The 25,346-nt window shown below is 51.9% G+C and overlaps 1 protein-coding gene across 10 annotated transcripts in view; it reads left to right on the plus strand.

Annotated features, from left to right (window-relative positions):
- Positions 1 to 25,346, plus strand: part of CUX1 (cut like homeobox 1) — a 359,174-nt gene that overhangs the window by 255,260 nt on the left and 78,568 nt on the right. For 8 of the 10 annotated variants that reach the window (XM_045773833.2, XM_087867942.1, XM_045773835.2 and 5 more), the window contains exons 10-11: positions 13,737 to 13,841; positions 19,648 to 19,836. In XM_045773833.2, coding sequence (XP_045629789.1) covers positions 13,737 to 13,841; positions 19,648 to 19,836 — 294 coding nt within the window. The remainder of the gene's footprint in view (positions 1 to 13,736; positions 13,842 to 19,647; positions 19,837 to 25,346) is intronic. The other 2 variants (XM_045773836.2, XM_045773831.2) reach the window with 1 other exon arrangement.

The raw sequence follows: 25,346 nt of genomic DNA on the forward strand, positions 1-25,346 counted from the left end.
CAGAACAGTGTGGCTGTAAATACTCAGCCGCCTGGGGCGCCTGGGTGGTTCCGTCGGTTAAGCGTCCGACTCTTGATCTCAGCTCAGGTCGTGATCTCAGGGTCATGAGTTCAAGCCCCGTGTCGGGCTCCATACTGGGCACGGGGCCTCCTAAAGTAAATAAATAAATAAATGCTCAGCTGCCTGGAACATTGCCCCCCCCCCCAAACCCCTCACTTCTTCCCCAAGAACTCCACAGAACAGTGAGACATTGCGCTTTATTTAGCAAATGGTGCTGCTGCTTTGGAAAGAAAGAGTCTCCCCGTTTATTTCTTTTATTCTTAGGGAGAAACACCCAAACCTGTGGTCGATCTCTCAGCCTCAGAAGGCCCCAGGCTGTGGCCACGGGCCCAGGAAAGCTTAGCGATTTGCGTCGGGTAGAATCATGGTGTATTCATGGTCCCGTCGGTAGTAAGAAGGGCTGACGGCTCTTCAGTAACTTGTGCCTGGCTCTATTCTGAGCACTTCCCGTGCACTGAGCTCCTGAACCCTCCCTGCAGCCCACTGAGGTCACCGCTGTAAGGAGTCCCATTTTACAGACTAGGAAACTGAGGTCAGTGGCTGGTCAGGTGCGGAGCCAGGATTGGAGCCTGTGCTCCTCATTGCCACCCTCAGAACTAGGGACGCAGAACAGAGGTCACTTTGCCTTTGTTCAGACCCTCGCAGCTCCCGGACACACCCGTCCACACAGCTCCTCGCGGCCAAGCACTACTTCGGCTTCACCTCACAAAAGCGCGTTAGCACTTATTTGCCTTTAGTGGCTAAATGAATTTACTTTGGCCCCTTTACTCTTACTCGGCACTGCTCAACTTTGCAGAGACCTTAGAACGGGGTCCTAGAAAGAGTTACCCTGCTCCGTCAGACAGTTGCCCTTTGCGCATCTCAGATTTGATCCCTGGTCAGTCTCGAATGTGCCTCTCCTTTTGATGGCGCCTTGAGGTGAGCTCCAGGTTGTTCGACCGAGAGCCGCAGTCTGGAATTATCGAGTGGACTGTCTCCTGTCTCCGAGGCAGTCCCCAGGTACCAAAGAAGTTTGGCCGAGTTGGCATACTTCTCACGCTTGGGTGGGTCTCCGTCCTGGGAGACACCAGGCAGGACTGCGGAGAAAGGGGCCACGTCCAAAGTGACCCTGGGTTCAGGTCCCAACTCTGTGTTTGCTGGCTGTGTGGCCTCAGACAAGTCTCTTAACTGCTTACAGTTCCTTAAAAGAGAATAGAAAAAAGATGAACTTTGCGAACAGAACACGCTAAGGGAGAGAGGAATCAGTCATAAAGAAGGTGGCATCCTGGTTGCCGGGGGCTGGGTGAGGGGCACTGGGGACTTGTTCAGTGGGTCTAGAGTTTCAGCTTTGCAAGGTGAAAAAGCTGTGGAGAGCGGTTGAACAGCAATGTGAATGTACTTACTTAACATCGCAGACGCATACACTTGAAAATGGGTTACGATGTATTTTCTATGTATTTTGCCATAATTAAAATGTTTTAACCTTTTTTAAAACATAAGAAAGAAAGAGAGGGAGTGATAACTGGTACTTGCTTTGCACAATTGCTCTGACGGTTAGAGGTTAAAATGCCCAAATACGAAGTAGGTACTTAGATAAATCTGTAGTTGCCGAAGAAGTGTGTATTTGGTGGGAGAATCGTAAAGTCGTGCGCTGGGGAAATACCAGCATGGTGGGCATGGGAGACGCATAGGCGAGTTCTAACCGACAGCTCAGGGTGAGTTTGAGCCTCCTGTGGCTGCCCAGAGAAGTGAATGCAGCATCAGGCTACATTAATAGAGATAGAGTTTCTAGAATGAAGGAGGTGATGTTCTGCACCAGTCTGCAGCAATCCGTCCATGCCCAGGGAATTATAATATATTCTGGAAACCACACTATGAGGACAACAGGGACCTCAAGTGCATTCAGGCTCCACCCCATTATCAGGACTGGGAAGGGACACTCACACAAAAGAAATCAGGAGGTTTAGGGGACGGTCCTAATCTCTGGGGAACAGGGAAATAAGACGAGGGGCTTGACACCAAGCACCAGAGGAATAATTTACAGATCTTGGGTTGTGACAGGGTTACAAAGGGGAAGGTGTCAGGTGGGGATATCATGGATTCTGTCCCGTAGCTCTCCGGGGCTGGCCCAGGGAAGGGGTCAGGCTTTTTCATGGCCATAGCCACACTCGGTGGCTGGTAGGAGAGACCTTACTCGTAATATAGAGAAGCCTTCTCTCAGTCCTGGCTCTTTAGAGGTGCCCAGAGCTGTGCAGGCAGATGAGGGCCAGCCCTCGCTGAGGGTGTGAGGCGGGGGATCAGACACAGAGGGAACAGAAGGAAGGATTGCACTTGACTCCACGAGTTAACAAGGAGAAACATGCCCCGAGTGGCCATGAGCAAGACAGTGTTGCAGGCAGGCACGGAAGGGCGTGGTAAGCCCTGGGGATTCTGGGCCATTCCATAAAACCAAAGCAAGGAGGTGTAGAGTGGGAGAGTGGGCCCGCAGGCGGGGATCTATATCCAGGCTTGGGGGAGGGCTTTCAACGTCAGGCCTCTGAGCAGAAGACCTCTTTCTGAGAACGGTGGAGAATCCTGGGCAGGAGTGAGATGTCGGACTTGTGTTCTAGAAGGATCCCCCTGGCAGAACATCAGAGAACGGATGGGAGTGGAATGACTGGAAGCCGGGAGAGCAGCTGTCGTGATACATCAGGGCAAAGATGACTCGGGCCTGCAGCGAGGCAGTCCCAAGCAGAAGGGGGCGGAGGCAGCGGGGCAAGAGGAGGGGGACGAAGGAGCCGCGCGCCCGTGCAGGCGCAGCCAGACATCTGGTTCAGCCGCCTTTCCCATCAAGGAAAATCCCCAGGAGGAGCAATTTACTAGTTCATTGGCATATAACATTATTTTTGCACTAGGTTTATAGTCAAAATGTTCTACTGAGACCTGAAGCTGTTTTATTGCTGAAGCGCTCGTGTTTCTCTTGTGGAAAAGTGGAAGAGCAGTCAGCGGCCGCCAGCTCGGGGCCTCATTTACACCTGTTTGTTCAACTCCAAGGCACTTGCCCTCGTCTTCTCCGCCTTAATTGGTAGCCGTGATGGTTCAGAACTTGGAAGACTTCGGGGTAAAGAAGAAGCCACAGCTTTGCGCCCGTAGGAAGCCATCCAGGGACTTGGGCCGTTCTGGCACTGTGCCAACTGTACCCTCACTCTGACATGAGCTGCTGGCGACACAGAGCCCCAGAAGGGGACAGGAGGAGGTCTTTGTCGTGAGCGGTCCTCCTCCTGCTAACCTGCCTGATTCTTACGGAGGACACCGCCCTAATGGGAGGACCATCAGCTTGAAGCACAACTTCGCCTCCCCGAGGAAAAGAGCCAAGTGTAGAGAAAACTGCCAGGAGCCACAGGAACTCCCAGCCAGGACGGCACTTTCTTTGACCGAGGTTTCTGGGTTCCAGTGGGGAACACCTGGCTTTGCATCCCAGATCTCCTCTTTCCAACCCATGTGACCTTGAACGAACCCCCCCCCCCCCCCGGCTCCTGGTGTGTTTCCCCATCTAGAGAATGACGGTAGTAATTCACACGTCTGAGAGAACACTGCTGAAAAAACAAATCCACTGAGTTAATTTTGAAGATCTTGATCGGCTTTATTCAACGATTCATGAATCGAGCAGCATCCCATCCAGGAGACAGAAAGGAGCTCCGAGGAGCTGTGCAGAATGGAAGGCTTCTATAGGCAGAAAAGGGAAGAGCCGATTATTTCAGGTGGGGCCCCCTTCCTACGGGAGCCGGGAGAGGTGTGTTAGGCAGATGACCTTACTAGCGCTGACCAGGAAATTCCAGGCTGACGGGTAAATGTCCTGTTCCCAGGAGAGGCTGACACTGCAATTAGGTTAGGACTTCCATCTTGGTTTGCTGACGTGAAGGTTTGGCACAAGCGACTCCACTGGGGGCCTGTTGTCTCTCTTTTAACAATTCCTCCCTTTTGATCAGACTCTCAGTCTGAGATGTGTGATCAAAATTTAAGGCGTTTGTGCCATTCTCAGCCACCACTCCGTAGTCTCACAGCTTTTGCCGATCTTCTGTGCGGTATTCCCAGGTCATGATGTTTTTGTGAAATTCCTGTGGTGGTCTCAGGGTCACGCCTTCAGGCCCCCTGTTTCTTAGTGGAGTCATTGTTTTCATTCCTTTTCTGACGTTCAAGTCTTGAGATCGTTCGCTTGACAGTGACTTCAAACACACATTTAAAGCTTTTGAGGGAATGTAACGCACAGGGAGGTTACTATGATTATCATAAGCAGGATAATTCCCAGTTTCTGGAATGTACTTTGGAGCCATGGTCCCCAAGACCCAAATGATTCAAAATCAAATAAGTCAAAGAGACAGCCTGTTGAAAGAGTCCCCTTTCTAAGCCAGGTGGCCTTGCTCAGTGGCTTTATGTAAACAAGTTCCTACGTCCCCCAGAATTGTTAATGCAGGTACAGCAAGTAGTGTTGATCACAGCATGGACCCCCCCCCCTTGTTCAGCCAAAAGATAAGGTCTCTCCTGTTATTAAGAACCACCTTGGCCAGAGAGTCTAAAGATCTTTATTGAGCAGCTATTGCTTTAGCAATGGAGTCTCCAGTACTTTCACAAGTTAAGGAGAGGTTCCTGGTCGTAACCTCACTGGCATTTACTGCTAACCAGGGAAGCAGGGCCTGGCCAAAGGAAGCAAATCCTGAATCACCAATGCCTCCCAGTGGGTCCTTTGCAACTCGAAACTCAGAGGCTGACCAGTGAGGTGTCTCAGTCTTCGGACAGCTTGGAGCACATTAGATAACCCAAGAGGCATTGCCCAGTTAGGCACCAGCCAGCCAGGCATGCGCAGGCCCAGGGAGAATGATAACCACCACAGGCAAAGATCGACCCTGTCAGGCCACAAAGCATTCCCACTAAGGTGACACTGTTAATGGACAGGTAGGAGTTCTTTACAACAAATCCAGCAGTCCGGAAGGCAAAGGTTACCCTCGGCTCCTAGCAGTGGCCTGGGAGATATGGATGATGGTGTTATCTTTCCAGGCTAATGCCAGAGTCAAGGAACAAAAGGGGAGAAGAAAGGGTTTCATGTTCAGCTCAAGTATGAGGTCTCCGTGCAGCCTTGGGGAGAAGCAGCCTACATCCATGTCAGCTGCTTATCTTCCTAGTCATTCCATGCAGGAGGTCTGTGTTGAACAAGACCAGCCATTGGGTGGAGCCTTCTTTGGCTGTGAGATCTGTACCCAAGCTTCAGGTCCCTGGAGTCAGCCTGCCAGGCAGTGAGGAGGACCTGGTCTCGTCCCTTCCAAGGAGATTCAAGGGCAGTCTTTGTTCCTCGTGAATCCAAATCAGAAAGGTGGGAGAAAATTCGAAACGTTAGTTTTGAGAGTCATGGCCAGATATTTGAGGAAACTAGAAGAATTCAGGATCCAGTCCAGTTTACAGGTTTTATCAAAAAACCTCAAAGACAATTAACAGGATTAGCATCTGATATCTACACATGTGCAAACATAATTTTTCTCTCTGCAATCACCCCTATTCTTTTTTTTACTACCGATAATCATAGTAAAAGTAATTTTGCATTCAACTTGGCCTGATTATTTACGTAAGTGCGGCAAGAATAGTGACTGAATAAGTTCCTCCATGCTTTCAAAGCTGGAACCTTACAAGCAAAGTACCAGGTCGATTTTTTAAGGGGCTTTATTTATTGGCCCCACAAAGTCATCCTTAGTTCCTTAAAGCTATTTGGTCATATCCAAGTTGATGCATATCTCTCAAATATGACAAGCAGGTCAAAACCTTGGTAATATAGGGGCGCCTGGGTGGCGCAGTCGTTAAGCGTCTGCCTTCGGCTCAGGGCGTGATCCCAGGGTTCTGGGATCGAGCCCCACATTGGGCTCCCTGCTCTGCTGAGAGCCTGCTTCTTCCTCTCCCACTCCCCCTGCTTGTGTTCCCTCTCTCGCTGCCTCTCTCTCTGTCAAATAAATAAATAAAATCTTTAAGGGGGAAAAAAAACAAACCTTGGTAATATAGCCAACATTTCCAACTGTGTCCTGTTACGAGGAGCACACATACTCATTGAACTGATGCAAAAACTAACTATATTGCCGTGAAAAGCATAAAGTTTCTGAGTCCTGGAGGGATCAGGTCGGGAGAAAAAGTAAATGTTTCATTTTCATTTAAAAATGTAAAAATTGCCAAATTGCTGTTTGAGAAAAGTTTCCTTAAATCTGGAGAAGTGAAACATCAGTATTTCAAACAAGAAGTCATAAAAATTACAGTCATCTTCCTCAGTCCATTCATTTCCTGGTTAGTAATCCTCATTCTGCTTGAATACAGTTGTTTGGGGTTGGTTTTTTTCTCTGTAAGTTCTGGAAATTCTTACCCAGTTCTGGAAATTCTTAATGATCTTTGGTTATCTAAAATTTGGACTTGTCACAGTCCTTTCTGTAAAACCCCGTGAAGATGAAGTACTTTTGTAGGAAAACTTTTGCAAAAGCATTTGAGTAAAACAGTAATTCTGTAAATGACCAAGACTTCTGTCCATTGTTAAAGATCTGAGAGTTCATTTGATAAGGAATTGTAGTCATTTCTGTGATGTATGACATTTTAAGATAATAACTGGAATCGTGACATAATACCAAGACCAATCTGATTTCTAGGAATTTCACACAATTTCTGAAACCCTTAAGTAACTTCACAAATACAACATAAAGATGGCTCAGTACACGGCTTCCCATGTGATTTAACAAACCAAATCAGCCGAGTTAGTTTTAACATCTCCCTTTTTATTTATTTTGTTTTTAAAGATTTTATTTATTTATCTGACAGAGATAGAGACAGCCAGCGAGAGAGGGAACACAAGCAGGGGGAGTGGGAGAGGAAGAAGCAGGCTCATAGCAGAGGAGCCTGACGTGGGGCTCGATCCCATAACGCAAAGCAGGCTCATAGCAGAGGAGCCTGACGTGGGGCTCGATCCCATAACGCCGGGATCACGCCCTGAACCGAAGGCAGACGCTTAACCACTGTGCCACCCAGGCGCCCCATCATCTCCCTTTTTATAAGGTGAGAGAACGAATCCTTTGAGATGTCCCAGGACCCCTCCGGAAAATCTCAAAGTTAGCTCGGAGTCAAAAAGAATTCATTTAGCATTTGATTCACAGAAGTTTGTCAAAAAATATCAGAGGATTGTAAAACACTTGGTCAGGTAGCATCATAGGTCACTGTGACACAATACTTACTCCCCTATTTAACCGTAGTGACAGCAGAAGACCTTGAAGACAAACAGGGGAAGTTAAATAGTTGTTTAAAAAAAACAAAACAAATCCTTAGCTCTTTTAGTAGAGAAGACAGCTTTCTTAAGGAATCAAAGACCTGATAAAGACCCAGGAAATTATTTTGACAAGACACAAAATCTTCATTTTCCAGGCAGGCTCCTTAAAAGGTAGAGAAGAACCTTTTACAGACTCTTACCAAGAGCAAACCAGTAGTTCAAGAAAACTCTGACCTTTTGAAAGAGAAAACCAGCGTACCTGGCTGGCTCAGTAGAGCACGTGACTCTTGATCTCAGCTCTGTGAGCCTGAGCCCCACATTGGGGATAGAGATTACTTAAAACTCAAATCTATTAAAAAAAAAATAAAAATAGAGAAAGAAAGCCAAACTCATGTTGCACCAGATGACTTCTGATGTTAAAACCCACTTAACTGTATTACGTCTACCCTAACTTTAGCTAGCTTGGCCACACAGGACAATTTCTTTCCAAAGAGTTCTTTTCCACAGGTCTACAACTTTTTTACCTTCAGATTTTGCCCTGTGTTTTTCCTCTCTCCCATTCTGAAGTAAACAGCCTCACTTTAAGACAAAATCATTTTCTTTTCCCTCAACACAAATGCCTCTCCGCTCCCATACCTTCTTTGACTGAAAACACACTTCTTACTTTCCTTGCATATGGAGATGTTTCCTTCATCATTTCTAGCACTTTAATTACCTATATTAGAATTTTTAACCCATAGGAGCCTTTAATTTCTAGTAGAAATGAAGAAGTAAGTAATCCTGAACTTTTACGTCCGCGTTCCGTGGCTTCGCGAATGTATAAATATGTCGTATAATTTCTAGAAACATGGTTTCTCATAGTAAGCTTTTTAGTGTGGCACAAAATGTGTCTTACTGGTAGACCCAGATGTCTTTGGTTCCTCTGTAAAAGGAAGCCCAAAGTGGATACACCTGTGTCCAGTGATTAATTAGCCTTTTGCAATGACCCCTGCAATGAAACGGTTTTGGAATTTTGAAGCATCTTGAGACTTCTGGCTGCCAGTTAAATACGCACCCCATTCAATTTGTTTGATTTGGGAACCCTTGCATTCAAGTGCGCTGCTTAAATAATCTTCTCTAACTGGAACATTCCTCTTAATGGCCATTGTTAATTCTAGGTTGTTTTTAATAAGATCCTGCCGTGTTTGTAGGTATTTAAAGGTTCTGAGACTGTAGTTCTGTTACATTAAATAAGCAAGCGTACCAGTAGGTGACGTGCTCAACTCTTTGGACTTACGTCCACGACGACGACGACGATGATATTTACTGTTCTAGCTAAGCCTTTGGGTCTTTGGGAGCCAAACTAATATCTAAAAGGGATAGGCCTCTGGGTTGGGAGTTGTGGATGTTTTACAGTGTACCTGATTGCATGGAAATTTTCTTGAGGTTGGCAGGTGACCTAGTGTCACTCTAACCCAGTCCTAATTCACCCCAGCACAGGGGTCTTAGAGTTAGGTGGGTCTAAACAGGGACTCTGGTCACTAGCACAGGGCCAGCTTGGGACACAGGGCAACACGTGTCTCATCTCTGACCTGTAGTAGACCTTCCTGAGCTCTCTTGTGCAGAATCACTGAAGCAGGGTCACCTCTGGGGTTCTGTGTGGGTATTGCTTTGGACCAGAAGTTGGCTGTGTGCTTTCCAGAGCAATGGAGTCCATCCCTTTGGAAGGCTCATTTGTTGGCCTTGCTAGCCTCCCCTCTCTTTTATCTCTCCTTCCAGAGTACAGGGCCTTGTGGAGAGCAGGCTGAGAGGTCATCCCCAAGGAGAGCCTGCCTTCTTCTCGAAAATGTTCGAATGTGGTGTTATGTGTCCTTGAGTATGGTAGCCAGAAAAATGGCCCCCGAAGATGCCGCGTCCTAAACCCAATGACTTGTGAATACAGTAGTGTACCTGGCATAGGGGGGTTAAGGCTGATAACAGCTGACCTTGAGGTGGGAGATGACCCCGGCGTGTGTGAGTGGGCCCCGTGTAATCACGGGGTCCTCAGATGCAGAGGAGGCCACATCAGAGCCCTGTGCTAGCTTTGAAGATGGAGAAAGGGGCCACGCGCCAAGGAATGCGGGTGGCCTCCAGAAGCTGGAAGTGGCAGGAAAACAGATTCTACCCCAGAGCCTCAGAAAGGAACACAGCCCTGCCCACACTGTGGTCTTAGCCCTGTGAGACCCATTGCAGACTCTTGACTTCCAAGAGCTATAAGATAATAAATGTGTGTTGTTAAAATCCACTAAATTTGTAGTAATTTGTTCCAGCAGCCCTAGCAAAGTAATAGAAGGAGGGCTTGCCTGCGAACAGACTCGTTTTCCTAGCCAGGTCCCCCCTCGGAGAAGCCGAGGGTCTACCTGGAGGCTCAGCCCATTGCCAGCTTGTGTGGCTGCTTTGTCCCTGGAGGGGGTTGCTCATCGCTGGTGGCTGCAAGCCTGGGTTTTCATGGCCACACATAGAGTAAGAGACACAAAGAGCAGGGCCGAGTTGGGCAGAAGACTGGATCAGACACCCACCACCACCACCACCATTTAAAACCAGGGACCCCAAAGGCTACAGCAGAAATGGGTAAACTGGGAAAAGCCCAGATTCCATCACGTCTCCACCGTGGTAATGGGGGAAGCGAAAACACGCCTCCCTAGAGAATGTCTCACCACAGCCACCTCTCCATGAGCCTAGGTCCTTCGTCTCACGCCAGGCGGTGACCAGCCTCACCAGCCTTCCCCCCTGGGCCTTCACCCACCCCGCCAGCCGCAGCTGTCTGAGGCTCTTGCCTTTGCCTGCTCTCTCCGCCCCACCCCACCATGCCTCCTCCATATTTTATAAATCAAATTTTTCAGACTTTAAGGTCTGGAAATAGCTGCCAGCATCCTGTATCGGCATTCTCATGTGTCCTCCCTCAGGGACTGAGTTGAGGGAAAGCAGTCCTTACTGCCCTTTCTGGGGCATTTCAGGAGCCCTCGAGGAGTTGGGTGGAGGCCGGGAGGTCCCCACGGGCCGCCCTTTAGGATGAAGACACACCCCGGACCCACAGCTCAGGCTGCCTTTCCCGACATACAGAGCTGTGCCTTGGGCCAGCCAGTGTCACACACGGGGGACTCGTCACTGCGTTTTGGTAGCTTGACGGACGGAAGCCTTCTTAAAGTGCTGCTCGCTGCTTCCCGCTGACTGCTGCAGCCCCGCTACGTCTCTAGTCACCTTTCCCTAGACGCCTCCGGTCTTCAGATGGGGAAAGAGTAATGACCACCTGAGGCAGTGCCGCCAGGGCCCTAATAATAGAAATAATAGCTGATGATCGAACACCTGACCCCGTGCGGTGGGCGCTGTTGGGCCCTGGGCTCCTGTCACCTCCTTGGTCCTCATTCGGCCCGTGAGGGCTCAGGCAGCGGCCACATCCAGGCTTATGGTCAGGGCTACCCCCCGAGGCAGGCAGTGTCCCCGCTCGTCGTGTCGTGTGCCCTCCGGCGTCACTTCTCTCCATGCTGTCAGCACCGACTCTCACTTCGCAGGAAAAGTACAGAAAGTCAACAGCAGCTGGCAAAGCAAGCGTCTTGAGGGAGCAGCCCGGGCTTGGCAAGCAGTGGCCGCTGGATCCCACACCCCGGGACCGCACCAGCTGCCACCCAGAACCCTGGCCTCGTTGGCCTCAGCAAGGGGGGGAAGAGCGAGGGCACCGGCCCCCCGGAAACAAGGAGATGGCTGTGTCGTGGCATTCCAGGTCCGAAAACACCAGAGCCTTCCGCCGTCCATCGCTGATGCCCATTCTTGGAAAGACAGCTTCATCTGGTGGGACTGCGATCCTCAGGAAGACCAGAGACCCTCTGCACATGAGCCATAGCGTGGGGCTGACCCAGCACAGCGCCCCCTTTTTTTTTCCAGCCTCAGCTGCCAACGATGAGACTACATTTACGACCGTGGGAATGAGCTCCCCCAGCAGCCCACCGGCGGCTGCTCCCAATCCTTCAGCGGCTCTTCGGCCTGCTTTTATTTTTTATCTGCTCTGGGCCCGTTTAGCTGCATGAATCACCTCAACTCCTTTTGTTTGTTTCGCTTCGTTTCATTTTGTTTTGTTTTTGATGTCCTCAGGGCATAAATCCTAAACAAATAATAAAATCCTAAACAACCAGAAAGTTGCGCCGAAGTCACCAAGTCAAGCCAAATGTGGTGAAAAGGCTGTGACCGCCGTGGAGAGGCCACAGAGTGACTCTGTACGTGAACTTGGAAACCGCACGAAGTTCGGAAGCTCTGGAGAAGTTAGGGCAGCCGAGGAGAAAGTCCTCGTCGGCTGGATCCCATGTTCCCTGAGCCACCCACCCCTGGTGAGACAGCGCCGTGCACCCTGTGGCTAAATGCCTGTATGAGAGCCTTGCCGTGAACCCACTGCCCGGGCCTGCCCGGACTCTGGTGTTTCTGGAACAGTGCGGAGCCAGCGTTCCCAGGCGGGGCAGGGTGGCTGCGCGGCGTCATTGGCTGCTGCTAAAACAGCTTCTCCACCAGGCTAAGAAGGCTTTTTCCTCGTCCAAGAGACTAGAAATATGTCAAATACACCTCATTCCTGGCAGGGTTGGGGAGGTTTTATGCCCAAGGGCTTAGCCGACTAGAAAGAGAAGAGTAAACTTTTCAGTAATAAAGACATGATTATCAGAAAAACTTGGAGTGGCACATCCAGAAATCTGACACTGAGAAGGACAGTTCCTGCCGTTGGCCTGAGCCGGAATCACCCCTGCCCCTGTCGCCACGCCGGCCACATTGCCGCCTTGCCCAGCAGGCCGTTCTGAATTCAGCCGCGTGAGCACAGACAGGCCTGGCCAGGCACCGTGGGAATTAGATGGAGCGAGGCTCCAAGAGCCCTTGGAGAAGCAAGGCGGGCGGCCACCAGCACCACCCTGGGCAGAAGTCCCTGCTGTTAGAAATATCCTAATTTGTGGGCGTGCAGAGATAGACTGGCTGAACAGTCCTGCAGCAGGATCTCTGAAGGCTGCCAAACCCGCTCCTTGGCCAGCTAGATTGATCTAGAAGTACCCGGCAGGCTCTCTTCTGTTTCTCTCCATCGGTCCTTTTGTAGCAATTAGCCAACATGGGGCGCCTGGGTGGCTCAGTGGGTTAAGCATCTGCCTTCGGCTGAGGTCATGATCCGAAGGTCCTGGGATCGAGCCCCTCGTTGGGCCCTTGCTCAGCAGGGAACCTGCTTCTCCCTCTGCCTCTGCTGCTCCCCCAGCTGGTGCTCATGCTCTCTGTCAAATAAATAAATAAAATCTTTAAAAAAAAAAAAAAAAAGACACACGACCTAGCCCTGGTCAGCCAGGCTCTCCTCGTTCATCTTTTCTCTCCGCACAATGCGAGTCCGCTGGAAAGAGCAGCACACGACTTCCGGTCTGCGTGTGCCACCATTCCGCACCCCTCCTACAGTTTCGTCTCCGTCATAACTGTAAGATCAGGACAAGCCCGGCAGTAAAATGCTTGTGAATGAGTCCTGTGTGCAGTGCACCCCTGCAGAGACCGATCCCTGCGAGGTCCCTGAGAAGCTGACTAGGTGGCTGTGTCCCCATTCGGGGTGGCTTAGTGGGCAGAGGTCACTTGCCCTGGCTTCTCCACCCGCTGCACCACGGTGCCTTCTCGGGCAGCGGGCACCGGCATGTCCTAGTGTCACCGCCCAGTGAGAAATCCTGGGTTGCCATCCGTGGCATTGGCTTTCCCGTCCTGGAATGACACGCAAACAGCGGAAGCACCCCCCTTTCCTCCTCGGCCCCCCTTCCTGCAGTTGGCTCCACGCCCCCTCGCCCCCAGCGGGCCCGGCCGCCCTCCCGCCTCTGGCCCCCGGGTCAGCCTGGCTGGCTGGATGTGCCAGCGTCGGCATCAGAAGACTTGGTCGGGTGAAGGGTTAAATATGTTGAAATAAGGCTGACCTCACAAAAGAGGTGGCATTTACGCCCCGTACGTTTATGGAAATACTTGCCGAAGGAAAACAACCACAACATTGTGCGTGTCTTTAGGAAGAGAATGGCCAAAGTGTCTTTAATTCACTGTTTACCCCGTGAGAATTACTCCCAGGAGTCATCCTGCAATAAAATCTTCTTGGTCTATGAGAATAGAAAGAAATTGAATCAAAAGACTCTATTTCCACTTGTATTTATTCAGTCTGGGAAATTCAGTGGGCCGAAGCATTAGTATCAGCAGGGGATTCCTTGCTCCTAGCGTTAAATTACTGTCATAATCGCTCAATTATTTCTTCCTTGTACTGTTTAAAATAAAAATCCATCACATTCTATGTTTTTTTCTAGCATTTATTAGGTTGAGTGTTTAGGAAAATCAATTATAGTCAGTCAGGCATGAATTGATGAATGTTCTTGTAATAATTGTCAGTTGTTAAACTGAATGTACTTTCTCTTCTCACACTTTTCATTTCCTTCAGAGGGCAGAGGTGGCCCAGAGAGAGGCGGAGACTTTGAGGGAGCAGCTCTCGTCGGCCAACCACTCTCTCCAGCTGGCCTCGCAGATCCAGAAGGCGCCGGACGTGGTGGGTAGCCCGGCCCCGTGGGGACTCTGTCTGCCGCGCCTCTGCCCCTTTGGGTGACAGCTGCTTGCTTTCGCTTCTTAACGGTCCTTTTCGGGAAAATATTTTAACCAGTACTGCTGTGTTGGTCAGGAATGCTTTGGGCAATCTGGGGACGGGACTTGTAAGGGTCAGAGGAAGAGATTTCCCGATTGGGCGTCGATGCTAAATCGTCGGCGTGTCGCCCTCCCGACGTGGAGGCCGAGGCAGGGGTTCCCCTCACCAAAGAGAGGGCCCTCCCGGCTAGGGTTAGGGGGAGACGGTCGACAAAGGGTGGGCATGTGAGGCAGGAGCCTTGCCAGAATTAACCGGAAAATTGGAAGTTCCGTCTTCACCTCAATGTGTCCTTCCAGAGCGACGAGCAGGGCAGGCCGAAGAGGTAATAAAGTGATAACTGGTCCAAGTCTGTGTAGTCGCAGGCTCGCTGCAAGAGCCAGCATTCGGAAGGAGTGAGGCACACATCTTGTCCCTTTGTATGCCTCTTGATTTTTTCTAAGACGAATAAAAATTGCTCTCAGACGGAACTTTCCCAGCTCGATCGAGGCAGCTTGGACTTTCAGATTCCAGGCTCCCGCCTTGAACGCCATGCAGTAGCCTGACTTCCCCGGGCCCAGGTTTCATCACGTGTGTAGTAAAGTTCTGGAAGTTCTTAGGAGCAAAGCGCTTAGAGCAAGGCCTGCCCTGTAATAGGTGTCAGTGAACCTCAGCGCTTGCTTACTGCGGTTGGCCTCACTATCTCTGATCCGGGAGCCCCGGTTTCAAAGCTCAGCTCGTCATCTGTTGGCTCACGGACCTCAGGTAGTCAGACGGGGGCAGCCTCAGTTTCCTATGTGCAGAGTAGCGGTGAGTGGCCCCCAGGGCCCTCCAGCTCCCGTGGCCTATGGTGGGTGAACTGTGCTTGTAGGTGGCCTTTCCTTTAGCAGAGGGTTCCAGAGCACCTGCTGTGTGGACAGTGGGAGAGCAGGGAGGGATGGGCCAGGCCCTTCCAGAGAGGGCACAGTCTCACCAGGAGACCCCCCACACGGTGGTCAGACAGCCACTCTTCCGCCCGTGAGGAGGCATTTTCTTTCTTTGCCTAGGTGACTCTTAAGCTGACATTACATTTTAAAAATAATTAATTAACATTCAAGAGAACATGATTTAAGGGTTTCAGGGTACAGAGAACAATTTTCCATTTAAGGAGCCATCCCAGCATTCATTTTACCTGAAATGTCCCCTGGGCTCTGTCACTGTCCCTTCATCCACCCATGCCTGCATGGGACCTGGGGCCTTGGCCGAGGCAGGCGGAGACCCTCAAGAAAGGAGTCAGTACGGCTTCTCTCCCAGCCTCTGTGGTCGCCTTGGGTTCTCGAGAGAAAGCGGTCCGTCCTCATATGTCTACACAGAGCTCCTAAGCTAAATGTTTTTGATTGAAAGGAGTTCTGGCACCATCCGAGACTGTAGCAACCAAAACATTTCAGAAGGAAATGAATGTTTTTGCAGGTCGAGTAAGTTGTGGGTCCTCGAGGCGCTTAAACACTTCATCATGGGCTAAGTGCAGTGTTTACGTGGCTCGGGTTCAGCCGTCCGCGAGCGGCCCTGCCAGGGCTCCCCCCGGGCCTGCGTTCCCAGTAGCTGCAGCTCCAGCCAGTCGGGGAGCAAACATAGGAAACTAGGCCAGCGGGAAAATGTCTGTTGGGCTTGGCTGGCAGGACTCGGCAGAAGAACAGCGGAGTCTATAGATCGAGCAAAAGCCAAAACCGATCCATTGGGCGTCTTAACAGAATCGCCAGTCATGGAAGGTGAGCCTGCCTCTCGGCAGGCTCTTGCTCTGCGTTGGGGGCCGCTCTGGGGCTTTATCTGGTTGTCTGATTTATGCCTTGAGACCCCACAGTCATTGGAGGTAGATTTTATTATCCGCGTTTTCCAAGTAAGGGAAAGAGGCTCAGAGAAGTTAAGTAATTTACACAAGGTCACACAGCTCAGACATGATCAAGCTGGAGTTTGATCCTCGGTTGACCTACTCCATAACACACTCTTGCCCCTCCATCGAGCTACTCTCCTTCGTGTGCATTGAATGAGACGGGACACGTGCAGGTCCTTTGTCAAGTATTTATAGACACATAGTCGTTCAGGGCTTTGGTGCACCACACCAGGCCACCCCTTGAACCTAAACAAACCATAATATTAAGAAACATGCCTGTGTTGTCAGGCGAACCTACCAGGTGAAGCCACCAGATGGAATCAGCCTACTCCGGGCACTTGGTGTTGGCAGAAACACAGGGGGTCAGTAAGAAAGTAAAACTGAGGTCCCCATGCCCTCCTCTTTCCCGCACTGGAGTAAATGTAAGTAAGGCTTTAGCCCAGAGCCAGGCGTCTGAGTCTGGGTCTGGGCTCCCAGGCGCAGCATCATTTCCGGTTAGGTTTCCTCGCCGTCTCAAGTGCTGCTCTTGCGTCTCATCAATATTTGACATGGAAATGGCTGCAGGATAGAAGAGATCGTTACGTAGCGTATTTCGGCCCGGGCGTGCTGGTCTCCATCGGAGGACTCAGACGCACGCGGCTTGGGAGGGAGGGGAGGTGAACAGGGTCCTACATCAGTACCTTCTGCTTTTACATTCATTTTTCCCTTTGGACTGTCATCATCTTAAGGCCTTCTTTTTCTTTTCACCATGTTTTCAGACTCTACAGAGCATTTTCACACGTCCTCTCCTGGCCCCCGAGCCATCGGAGCCCCCACCCCCCAGCCCTGGCTCCTGTGAAGGGCGTAGGACCCCTACAGGTCTTGGAAGCCTGGAGCCATGGGGATATCCCTGCTGGGACAGACTCTTGGGACTTGGTTCTGGTGCCCACCGGGGGAAGTCAGTTTTGTTCCTTCCTTCAGAGGCTTGTCCCAGCCAGAGTCCTGACCTTGAACCTGTCTCCAGGGGAGGGCCCAGAACCCATATATTTTCTAAAGCCCCCAAGTGCTTCAGGTACCACTGAATCGAGGCCCAGAGAGACACGCGGGAGCCAATGGTCCTGACCCTCTTTGGTTCGTGTACATTTCATGTCCTGGCAGTGATGGCAAGAGCGTCTCAAGTGCCTGACACTGAGATGTGCAGAGCGCCCCTCCTGTCGGCCTGTGTTCACTCCATTGCACAACTTCCTTTCTAGCTTGTGCCCAGGGCCTGAGACCCAGGCCCAGACCTCCCTCCACACCCTGCCCCTTGATCACCTCCTGGGCCCTCGTTTGGTTCTTCCTTATCTCCCACGTGTCTTCGTGATGGGACAGCCAGGAAGTGAGCCCCATTTGGGCTTCGAGTAGAATGACCTTTTCTGTCTCCTTTCCAAGGTCTTACTGCTTTTGGGTGGATGATCTCATCTCTTGGAGCTTATATAAGACACGAATGACTTTGGCTAGGTTATGAATGAGGAAGCCGGCCTGGGTGCCTGAGAGTCCGCTGATGTGCTCAAGGTTGCACGGCCAGCATGGGGCCGGGCCCGTGTCGGCCCCTGGAGTTGAGCAGATGGCCCTCTGGGACTGCCGGCTCCCAGGTCCCCATCCTGAATCCAGGCTCAGCACTGCCAGCTGCTGTTTCTGCACATATCATTTGAACCACTTATCCCTGGTGTATTCGACTTGTACTTGCCGTTTAAAGCCCCAGAGCCCCGTTTGGCTGGTTGTACAGACTCTCCCAGAGAGCACTCGAAACCATTATTATGGCTGGCATCCCTCAGGTTGGAAAATTGATAAATAAGTTCGAATGAGGTAACTCAGCTCAATCTCTAACCCCCATGAGACCAACCTCCCTGGATATCCCTCTCATCGTGTCCCCTCCCTGGTCCCCCAGGCCCACGACCACAGGTGCGGGCACTTCTGGCCACCCTCCTGAGCGGTGACCATCAGGTAGCAACAGGCTCTCTCCTTTTCAAGCTGGCCTCAGCATCAGTGACCCCCGCCCATGCCCCGTCCCTGCTCTTTCCAACCTCCTTGTCCTCCCATGGTGCTCCCACCCTGACACGGAGCCTGTCTTCCTTCTGCCCACCAGCCCTTCTGCCCCCTTCCCTCCTCACTGCTCACTTCCACACGCTTCTCTCACTAATGTCATAGGCAGTAACCCCTGGCACGGCCAGGAGGACTGGTCTCAGGTCCCCGTAGCTCCTGACCTGGATCCCAGCCAGCATTGTCAAGGGCGGGGCTTCCCCCACGCTCGGAGGTCAAGGATGGGTTTGGTTTTGTTGTTAATTCCTGATCGGTTGCAGACAGTAAAAGCGTCACAGCAATGTTGAATCGCTAGGAAAGTTCCTAAACGCTCACTCTCCCTTCCTGGGCTTGGCTCCCTGTGTACCGGCAACATTTTGTGAGTTGGCGCCAGTTCGGGGAGCACACTCTGAACAGAACTGATCTGGACAGCATGTGCCTTTTAAAGAAGCTGGTGGGAAGATGCTCACCGGGGCCATGTGCATGTCTGCCAGGACTCAGGAGGAATGAAGCCTTACTTCCAAGACAGTACAAACCAAAGGAACAGAAAGGGGTCACTCGCTTGCACACAGAGCTTTACATTCTTAAATGATCAGGTCCTTAATTTCCCAGCAGGGAGATGTGAAAAATTACCTCCCTGATGACTGGCTGTTCCCCAGCGTAAGAACCCTGTGACAGGCACATCGTGCCTGGCCTGGTGGGGCTGCACCTGCCAACTGTGGCCGCGGCTGCCAGTATGGGCAAGAGCAAGACATGAATTGGGGCACTTTGTGGGGGAGGGGCATGACAGTGAGGATGATGACATCCCACACTGTAGTCTGAGCTGTCCCCAGATGTCTGCTGTCACAGAGACCAGTGTGTCCTGTCCCCTGGCCATGCCCAGAAGAAGTGCAGCCACCTGCCAGAAAAGCTTCCAAAGTCCTTCAGGAGCCAGAGCTCCTTTTAAAACTTGAAAAAAGGACAGCCTTAGTCCTTGGGAAGTAGAATTGACTTTTTCTTCTTCTTTTTTTATTTAGTACCTTTTTCTTATTCTGCATATTTTCCAAAATGAGCAAATGGGGGGGGGGTGGCAGTAAGTTTTTCACAACATCAAAGATCAAAAGCGTTCCAAAGCAAGGAAACGCCAAGTGCGTTCTCCCACATCTTTTAACTCTTTTTGAAAATGCTGACTCTGAGAATCAGATGGTCAGACACCATCCCGGCCTCTGGATAACACGGTAGCTAACCCAAGAGACGTTGCATTACATCTTGGGGTAGAAAATCCTAATGCTTCAGATCTTCCACGGGACCTCCCCAGAGCCTGCCCCCTGGGCACCCCCACCGTGCAACCAGACCCTTTCTGTCACCTTCTTCGGTGGTGGCTCAGGTGTCACCATGTGCACGAGGCTTCTCCCGAGCGTCTTCCTGAAGCCCCACGCCTCACCCAAGCCTGACCCCAGGCTCCATCCCCGCTTCAGTTTCTGGGTGCCCTGGTTGGGGCGCAACACACGTTGGCATCTCAGACGCCCGGCCCCGCCCACTGACTGGATGCCCCGGGACAAGAGGGACTGTTCTCCCTGTGCTCACAGAGTGTGCCTGGTTCCTGGTGTGCACCCAAAAAATACTTATCCATTGGCCAAACGCAGGCGCATTTGCCATGCACACAGGAAGGTGGTGCGGGGAGGGTGTTGGCAGGTCTGTCCCCGCGGAGGTAGGAGATTACGTCTCACCACCAGTGCGCCGTCCACATCACTCCACCTGCGCGTCCTGGCCTCTGTCGCCGGCACAGACAAGCACAAGCCCCGCCCGGAGCCAGGGCACTTCTGTCATTCCCTCTCTCCTCCGCAGGAGCAGGCCATAGAGGTGCTGACCCGCTCCAGCCTGGAAGTTGAGTTGGCTGCCAAAGAGCGGGAGATCGCCCAGCTGGTGGAGGACGTGCAGAGACTCCAGGCCAGCCTCACCAAGCTGCGTGAGAATTCGGCCAGCCAGATCTCCCAGCTCGAGCAGCAGCTGAGCGCCAAGAACAGCACACTCAAAGTAAGGGCGTCATGGGGGCCACGGGCCGAGGGAGGGCCGGACGCGCACGCGCACACCTGCTGCCTCTGCCTTCTTCCGCTCGCGAACCTGGAGGGAGCCCGAGGCCAGCTGGCCCAGTGGGTTGCTCCTGTCCTCACTGTCTGGGACACGTGCTGGGTGAAGTGAGCACAGCAAGAGGCCTTAGCTCAGAAGCCACCTTGTTGGCCCCGCCTTGGCTGTTGAGCAAGTTGTCTTTGCCGTTTGTGGTCTGCACAGGTCATGGTTAGAATTCGTTCTCACGGTCAAAGCCGAAGTGACGGCTCAGGTTTTTCTCAGCCTGAGCTCCAACCATCAGCAAGAGTTTTTCCCTCCCGTGAGAATAGTGGGAGCATAAGAGGCCTGAGGTTCCCCTGGACACAGCTCTCAGAGACATGGGTACACAGGTACCATCAGAGCTCCTTTCCTAAGACCATCTTGTCTGGAATTGACTGCACGTAGGGCAACCTGGAACCTCGGTGACAGAGCTAGAAGCAGGGTCCTGGAGCTCAAGGCAGGGAGAGTGACTTTGAGCCCTTCTACCAACTCTTGCGTGGATGGCACTACCCTCAATGGCACTACCTTGCAGGCAACACTTGGTAGAAGGCCCCGTCCTCAGTGCCCACCCACGGTGCTGCTTCCCCACCTGGCATCCCAAAGATGGACATTTTGTGCACCTGCTTGCGTGGGGTTGGAGTGGTTGCCAAGGTCGCAGGCCATCTGCACAGACATACCTTTCATCGAGCTCCAACAGCCTTTCAGTATATATATATATTTTAATTATACCTGATTTAAGATACTTTCAATCTGTTACAGTTAGCACAATATGAAGAAAATCCTTGCACCCTAGATTTGTGGCATGTCAGGGCCAGAAGGGCCTCCTTGGAGGTATCTTATTTGATAATAAGTGACAGAGCTAGCAAGGGTGTGGGCCCAGCCTCCAGGCCAGACGGGCCCCCACTCTGCCATCCGTCCCAAGCCTGCGCAGTGCCCGCCCAGCATCCGTTTGTGGAGCGCACGAATGACGGCCAAGCCCAGTCTTCATGTACTAAATACAGTGCATCAAGATCAGTCGTGAAAATGTCAGGAAAACTTTCTCTTATGTAAAGTAATCCCAGGGTGTAGTTAGGCGCATTTTAACTTTTTTAAAAACTGAGATTTCCCTTCCCTTGCCTTTCTGACCTCGAGCCAAGTTTCCCTAACCCCGGGGCACCCACTGCTCTCCCTCCCTGGTTTCCTCCTGGCCTCTTCGGGGTGCATTTCATCCCCTGCCAGGTGCCTGGGCCCCTCTGCGGAGCCGGTCCTGCTGGCTTTGGGGACAGGGTTGTCACATTTGTCATTGACCATGGCATTTACTTCTGTGGTTCTTATTCTCCCATCGGCCTGCCCAGTGAGTGCCAGCGTTCATTTTTTATTTCTAGATTAAATCTAATTTTCTCATGTTACAGCCATTTCTGACCCCAGCAGTGACATTATTATTAGATAATTTGCCTTTCTCTGCTTTGTTACAGTGAAGGGGTATGACTCAGATATATCCTGCATTTGACTACAAGAGAGAGGCTATAGACCTTACATTTTTTATTATAAAGCAATTTCTTCTAAATCAGTTAAGGTTTTAATGTTTGCCTTCACACACACAAAAAAATGAAACGCCGTTTTCCAAATGAATGTTCTTTATCCGTATCTTGGGGGAATTCTTTAATACGGTGCAGTTAATGAAACAATTTGGCAATACTTCTTCCAAAATTATCGCTCCCTTATCTTCTTCTGATCTAATAATCAAAACATATCCTCTAGTAACAAGACTTCTCTGATTCTAATTATCTTAACCCCTTGTCACCAGGAGTGAAGATCTCCCCAATACTGAACCCGCACACAAAAGGCATTAGCCTCCCCCAGACGGGCACAGCTACCTCCCCCACCCAAAGGAGTAAGGTTAATTGAATGAGATACCTTCCCAGGGCTTTTTTTTTTCTAATGTGTATAATTTATAGTCTGAAATCTAAACTAAACAGCCATACAGTTATTAGGAAAAATACGTCATGAATGGGACCCATCAGATTGGCAACCAGATGCTTTTCCGATGGGGGGGGTCTCCGGCCCGGCAGCCGTGGCTGCTCGGAAGCAGCCAGGAGCGGCACCCGAACTTTCCCTGGGGCTTTTCTTTCCTGTTCCTCCCTCTCCCTCCCCAGCGCCCCAGTCTTCTCCTTCTGGGACCATGCCGTTCAGCTCCGGGGGACTCTGGGACACACTGAGCGAGCCGAGGCTCGAACTGAGATCACCGTCTGAGGATGCTCCGGCTTCCAGCCCACCTCCGATGCTTGGCGTTAGGGGTGGTTTTGCCTTGCACGTTGACGATGGTCTTTGAGACAAAGGCTAACGGACTTGAATACAGTCACTGAGGGGACATGGGGGCGGGGGTTGATCTCTCACCTCTTAAGCTGTTTGGGGTTTTCTCAGCGGCATACCCTGAAATGGAATACATTTGGGGAGCCGTTGGTTTGCTTTCTCCAGCACCTTGGAAGCCTCCTTCTCTTGCAACTCCTGTTTCCTCACCTGGACGCTTGATCGGTCATTGCGTGAGGATGAATCAGCCGTTTGAGGGCTGCCAGTCTCTTTCCCCACATTCCACTTCCTCGAGCCCAGTTCACCCTAAACGCATCGCTGTCCACATCCAGTGGGGCCCCCTCTCACCTTGAAATAGACATGCAAACAGACTCAGAAGTGGGAGACGTTTCTTCCTGCCGAATCTGCCAAGTACTCAAGCACATTGCCACTTGTATGGGATCGTTCTGTATTTGTAATTAATGGAATAACCCAGCTGCCATTACAACGCTGCTTTTTTTGATAACTCTGTTCTGTGGCCTTCTGTCGGAGCTCTTCAGTACAGAGGCAGCATAATTAGGCAGTCACCTGCGTTTCACTTGCTCAAGCACAGAAAATCATGCTACCAATAGCTTCAATTTAAAATGGGTATTTATAAGAAAGGCTGGCTAAAGGAATGCCAATCTCCCATTGGGAGAAACTGTATTTTCTAAAGATGAGTACTTCCCACTGGGGGCTGGGGGTGTGTTAGAATCACCTGGGGGGCTGTCTCCAAACCACATGCCTCCCCCACTCTCTGTCCTGCTCCCCCCCCCCACCATCTCCTATAGTCCTGATCGGTCCCGTTGACCCACCGTAGAGCACGCTGTGTCCCTCAGAGGGTTGGGCCAGGGAAAACACTAATAATCACTTCTCTAGCTTCACTCAGTGTCTTTGTTTCTGGATGCTGGCTCTTCAATACGTAGGTTCCCTCACCCAGCAGCGGATTTACCCTGCAGGGAGGCTGCCTTCAATTCAGTTAAATTCAACAAGCGTCTTACCGTCGTCTCAGGCTCACCACACAGGCGGCCATGGTGATGATCGTGGTCTCTCGGAGGAGGTCACTGAGGTTAGAGAGGCCTGTGCGTGTCCCTCCGCTGTGCCTGTCCGCCAGCAGGAAAGACTTACCCTGGGTCGCACAAACGAGCCCGAATGTCCAAAGTCCCAGTAGCAGGGAGCCTGGGGCCGGGCCTCCCCCAGCCTTTTGCTGGCTGGGTCTCAAAGACGTTGTGAGCACAGATTCAGGGAGAGGAAGGAGTAAGGCTTCCGTGGGGAGGAGGAGGGCGAAGGTGGCCCCTGGGGCAGGAAGCAGAGGCCATCTGCCCGGCCACCATGGTGAGGCCCCGGGGAAGACCACCCTGCAATCAATCTCAGAAAAACTGAGGGGCTCCAAGCCACAGGCCTCGAAGTCCGCGTGAGGATGGAGGCGGGAGCAGGAGACGGCAAGTGAGCTTCTCCAGAGCGGCTGTAAACCAGGGCGTTACTAGAAGTGCTTTCAGGAGCTGATTACTTGTGGGAATCTGTGAGGAGTCCTTTTGGAAAGACACACATGTCCCTGGTCACCTTGAATCAGATCCGAGTGTTTCACCTGCGGGCAGTGCCCCGGTGGCCCGAGCATTGAGCTTGGACCCTCCTGTGATGGCACCATTCCACGAGAAGGAGTTGGCTGCCTGGGTCACACCTGGATCACAGCTCGAGGAAATCAGAAGTGACCTCTGATAGGGCTGCCTTCCTGGGGATCCCCATTCACGGTCCGGGGTCACACTTTTCCAGCCTGCAGTGAGCCCTCCGGGATAACTGTCCCTCCCCCGCCACAGTCTGGCCACATGTGCACAGGGCCCACCTGGGGCCCCTGGGCTTCCCCCGCCCCCAACACACGCCCGGCATCAGTAGATCCTAAATTTACGTGCCTGCTACCTCTCGCCAAGGAACCCTGGAGACCAGATGAGTTTCCCGTGCAGGTGAAGGGAGGCGCATGCAGCCGCAGCCAGGACCTCAGAGATGGTGTGTCAACCCGAGGGGCGGGGCCTCAGACCCACACCCCACACCCCACCCCCCCATCCCGGACCCGGGAGCCCGGTCACCCACCGCTGCCCCTAGCCTGAGCTGTTGGGCTTCAGAGAGCACTGCTGGCTCACAAAGCCTGGCTCTGACCATCTGGAGGGAAAGACTGACCATCTGGAGGGAAAGACATGGCAGTGGGGTCACCTCCCCAGCCCTCTGTCTGTTTGGTGGTATAGATGAGTCACTGCTCTGCCCCCGGCTGTGCCACCCAGAAGAAAGGCCTTTCCGAGGGTCTCCACATCGGTCTTCCTGCCAGGGGTCCTGTGAGTTGGTAGCCCTAGAACATTTTAAGAACTTCATAGGGATCATTCTTCCGGCAACTGAAGATCCTTTCGACAACACCTGCTGAGCTCCCGGGACCACATGTGTGCTCCGTGTTACTAAATGGATGGGACTTGCATCCTGCGACCGTCCTGTCGGAGGGGCTCTGGCAGCCTGCATTTGTCCTGCATGTCCTCACCGCTGGCCTTTGAGAACCCGCGTTCTTACTCCCCCCATTGTCCAGAGGAGGAGCGTGAGGCCCAACAGGCTAAGCCCATTGGGAAGCAAAGAACCTCATAAACAGAGCCCTGGATTTAGAGCTGGAGAGCCGCTTCCAACATCATACAGTCCTACTCGATACCACCCCCCCAGGGATAAAGTCCAAATAACACCAGTAGCGGCAACCACCCCCCATCTCCAGAGTGCTTTGCCGCGCGTTCAGTGAGCATTATTCTATCCGGACCTCACCAAAGTACTACCGTGGGTACCGTTATCCCCATTTTACAGATGAATAAACTGAGACTCGGAGAAGTTCAGTGTCTTGTTCAAGGTCACCCTGCAGCTAAGTGGCAGAGCCGGGCCTTGGCTGATCTGTCAGGCTCCGGAGCCCAGGCCTCCAGCAAGCAGCTGGCTTGGCCTCCGCATGTGAGCATCGTCAGTTCCTCCTGGAATTGCAGGGGGAAGCTGAGTGGGGGCGGCCTCTGCTCGAACACGATTTGATCGTAGAGTTCAGTGATTGATCTTCTTTCCTGTGGGCACACAGCCACGTCCGCAGAAGGGGCACAGCGGTTAAGTGAGATCGTGTT

The sequence above is a fragment of the Ursus americanus genome, chromosome 2 (genome assembly GCF_024610735.1).
Source record: "Ursus americanus isolate L20-20 chromosome 2, mUrsAme1.1.p, whole genome shotgun sequence".
Lineage (NCBI taxonomy): Eukaryota > Metazoa > Chordata > Mammalia > Carnivora > Ursidae > Ursus > Ursus americanus.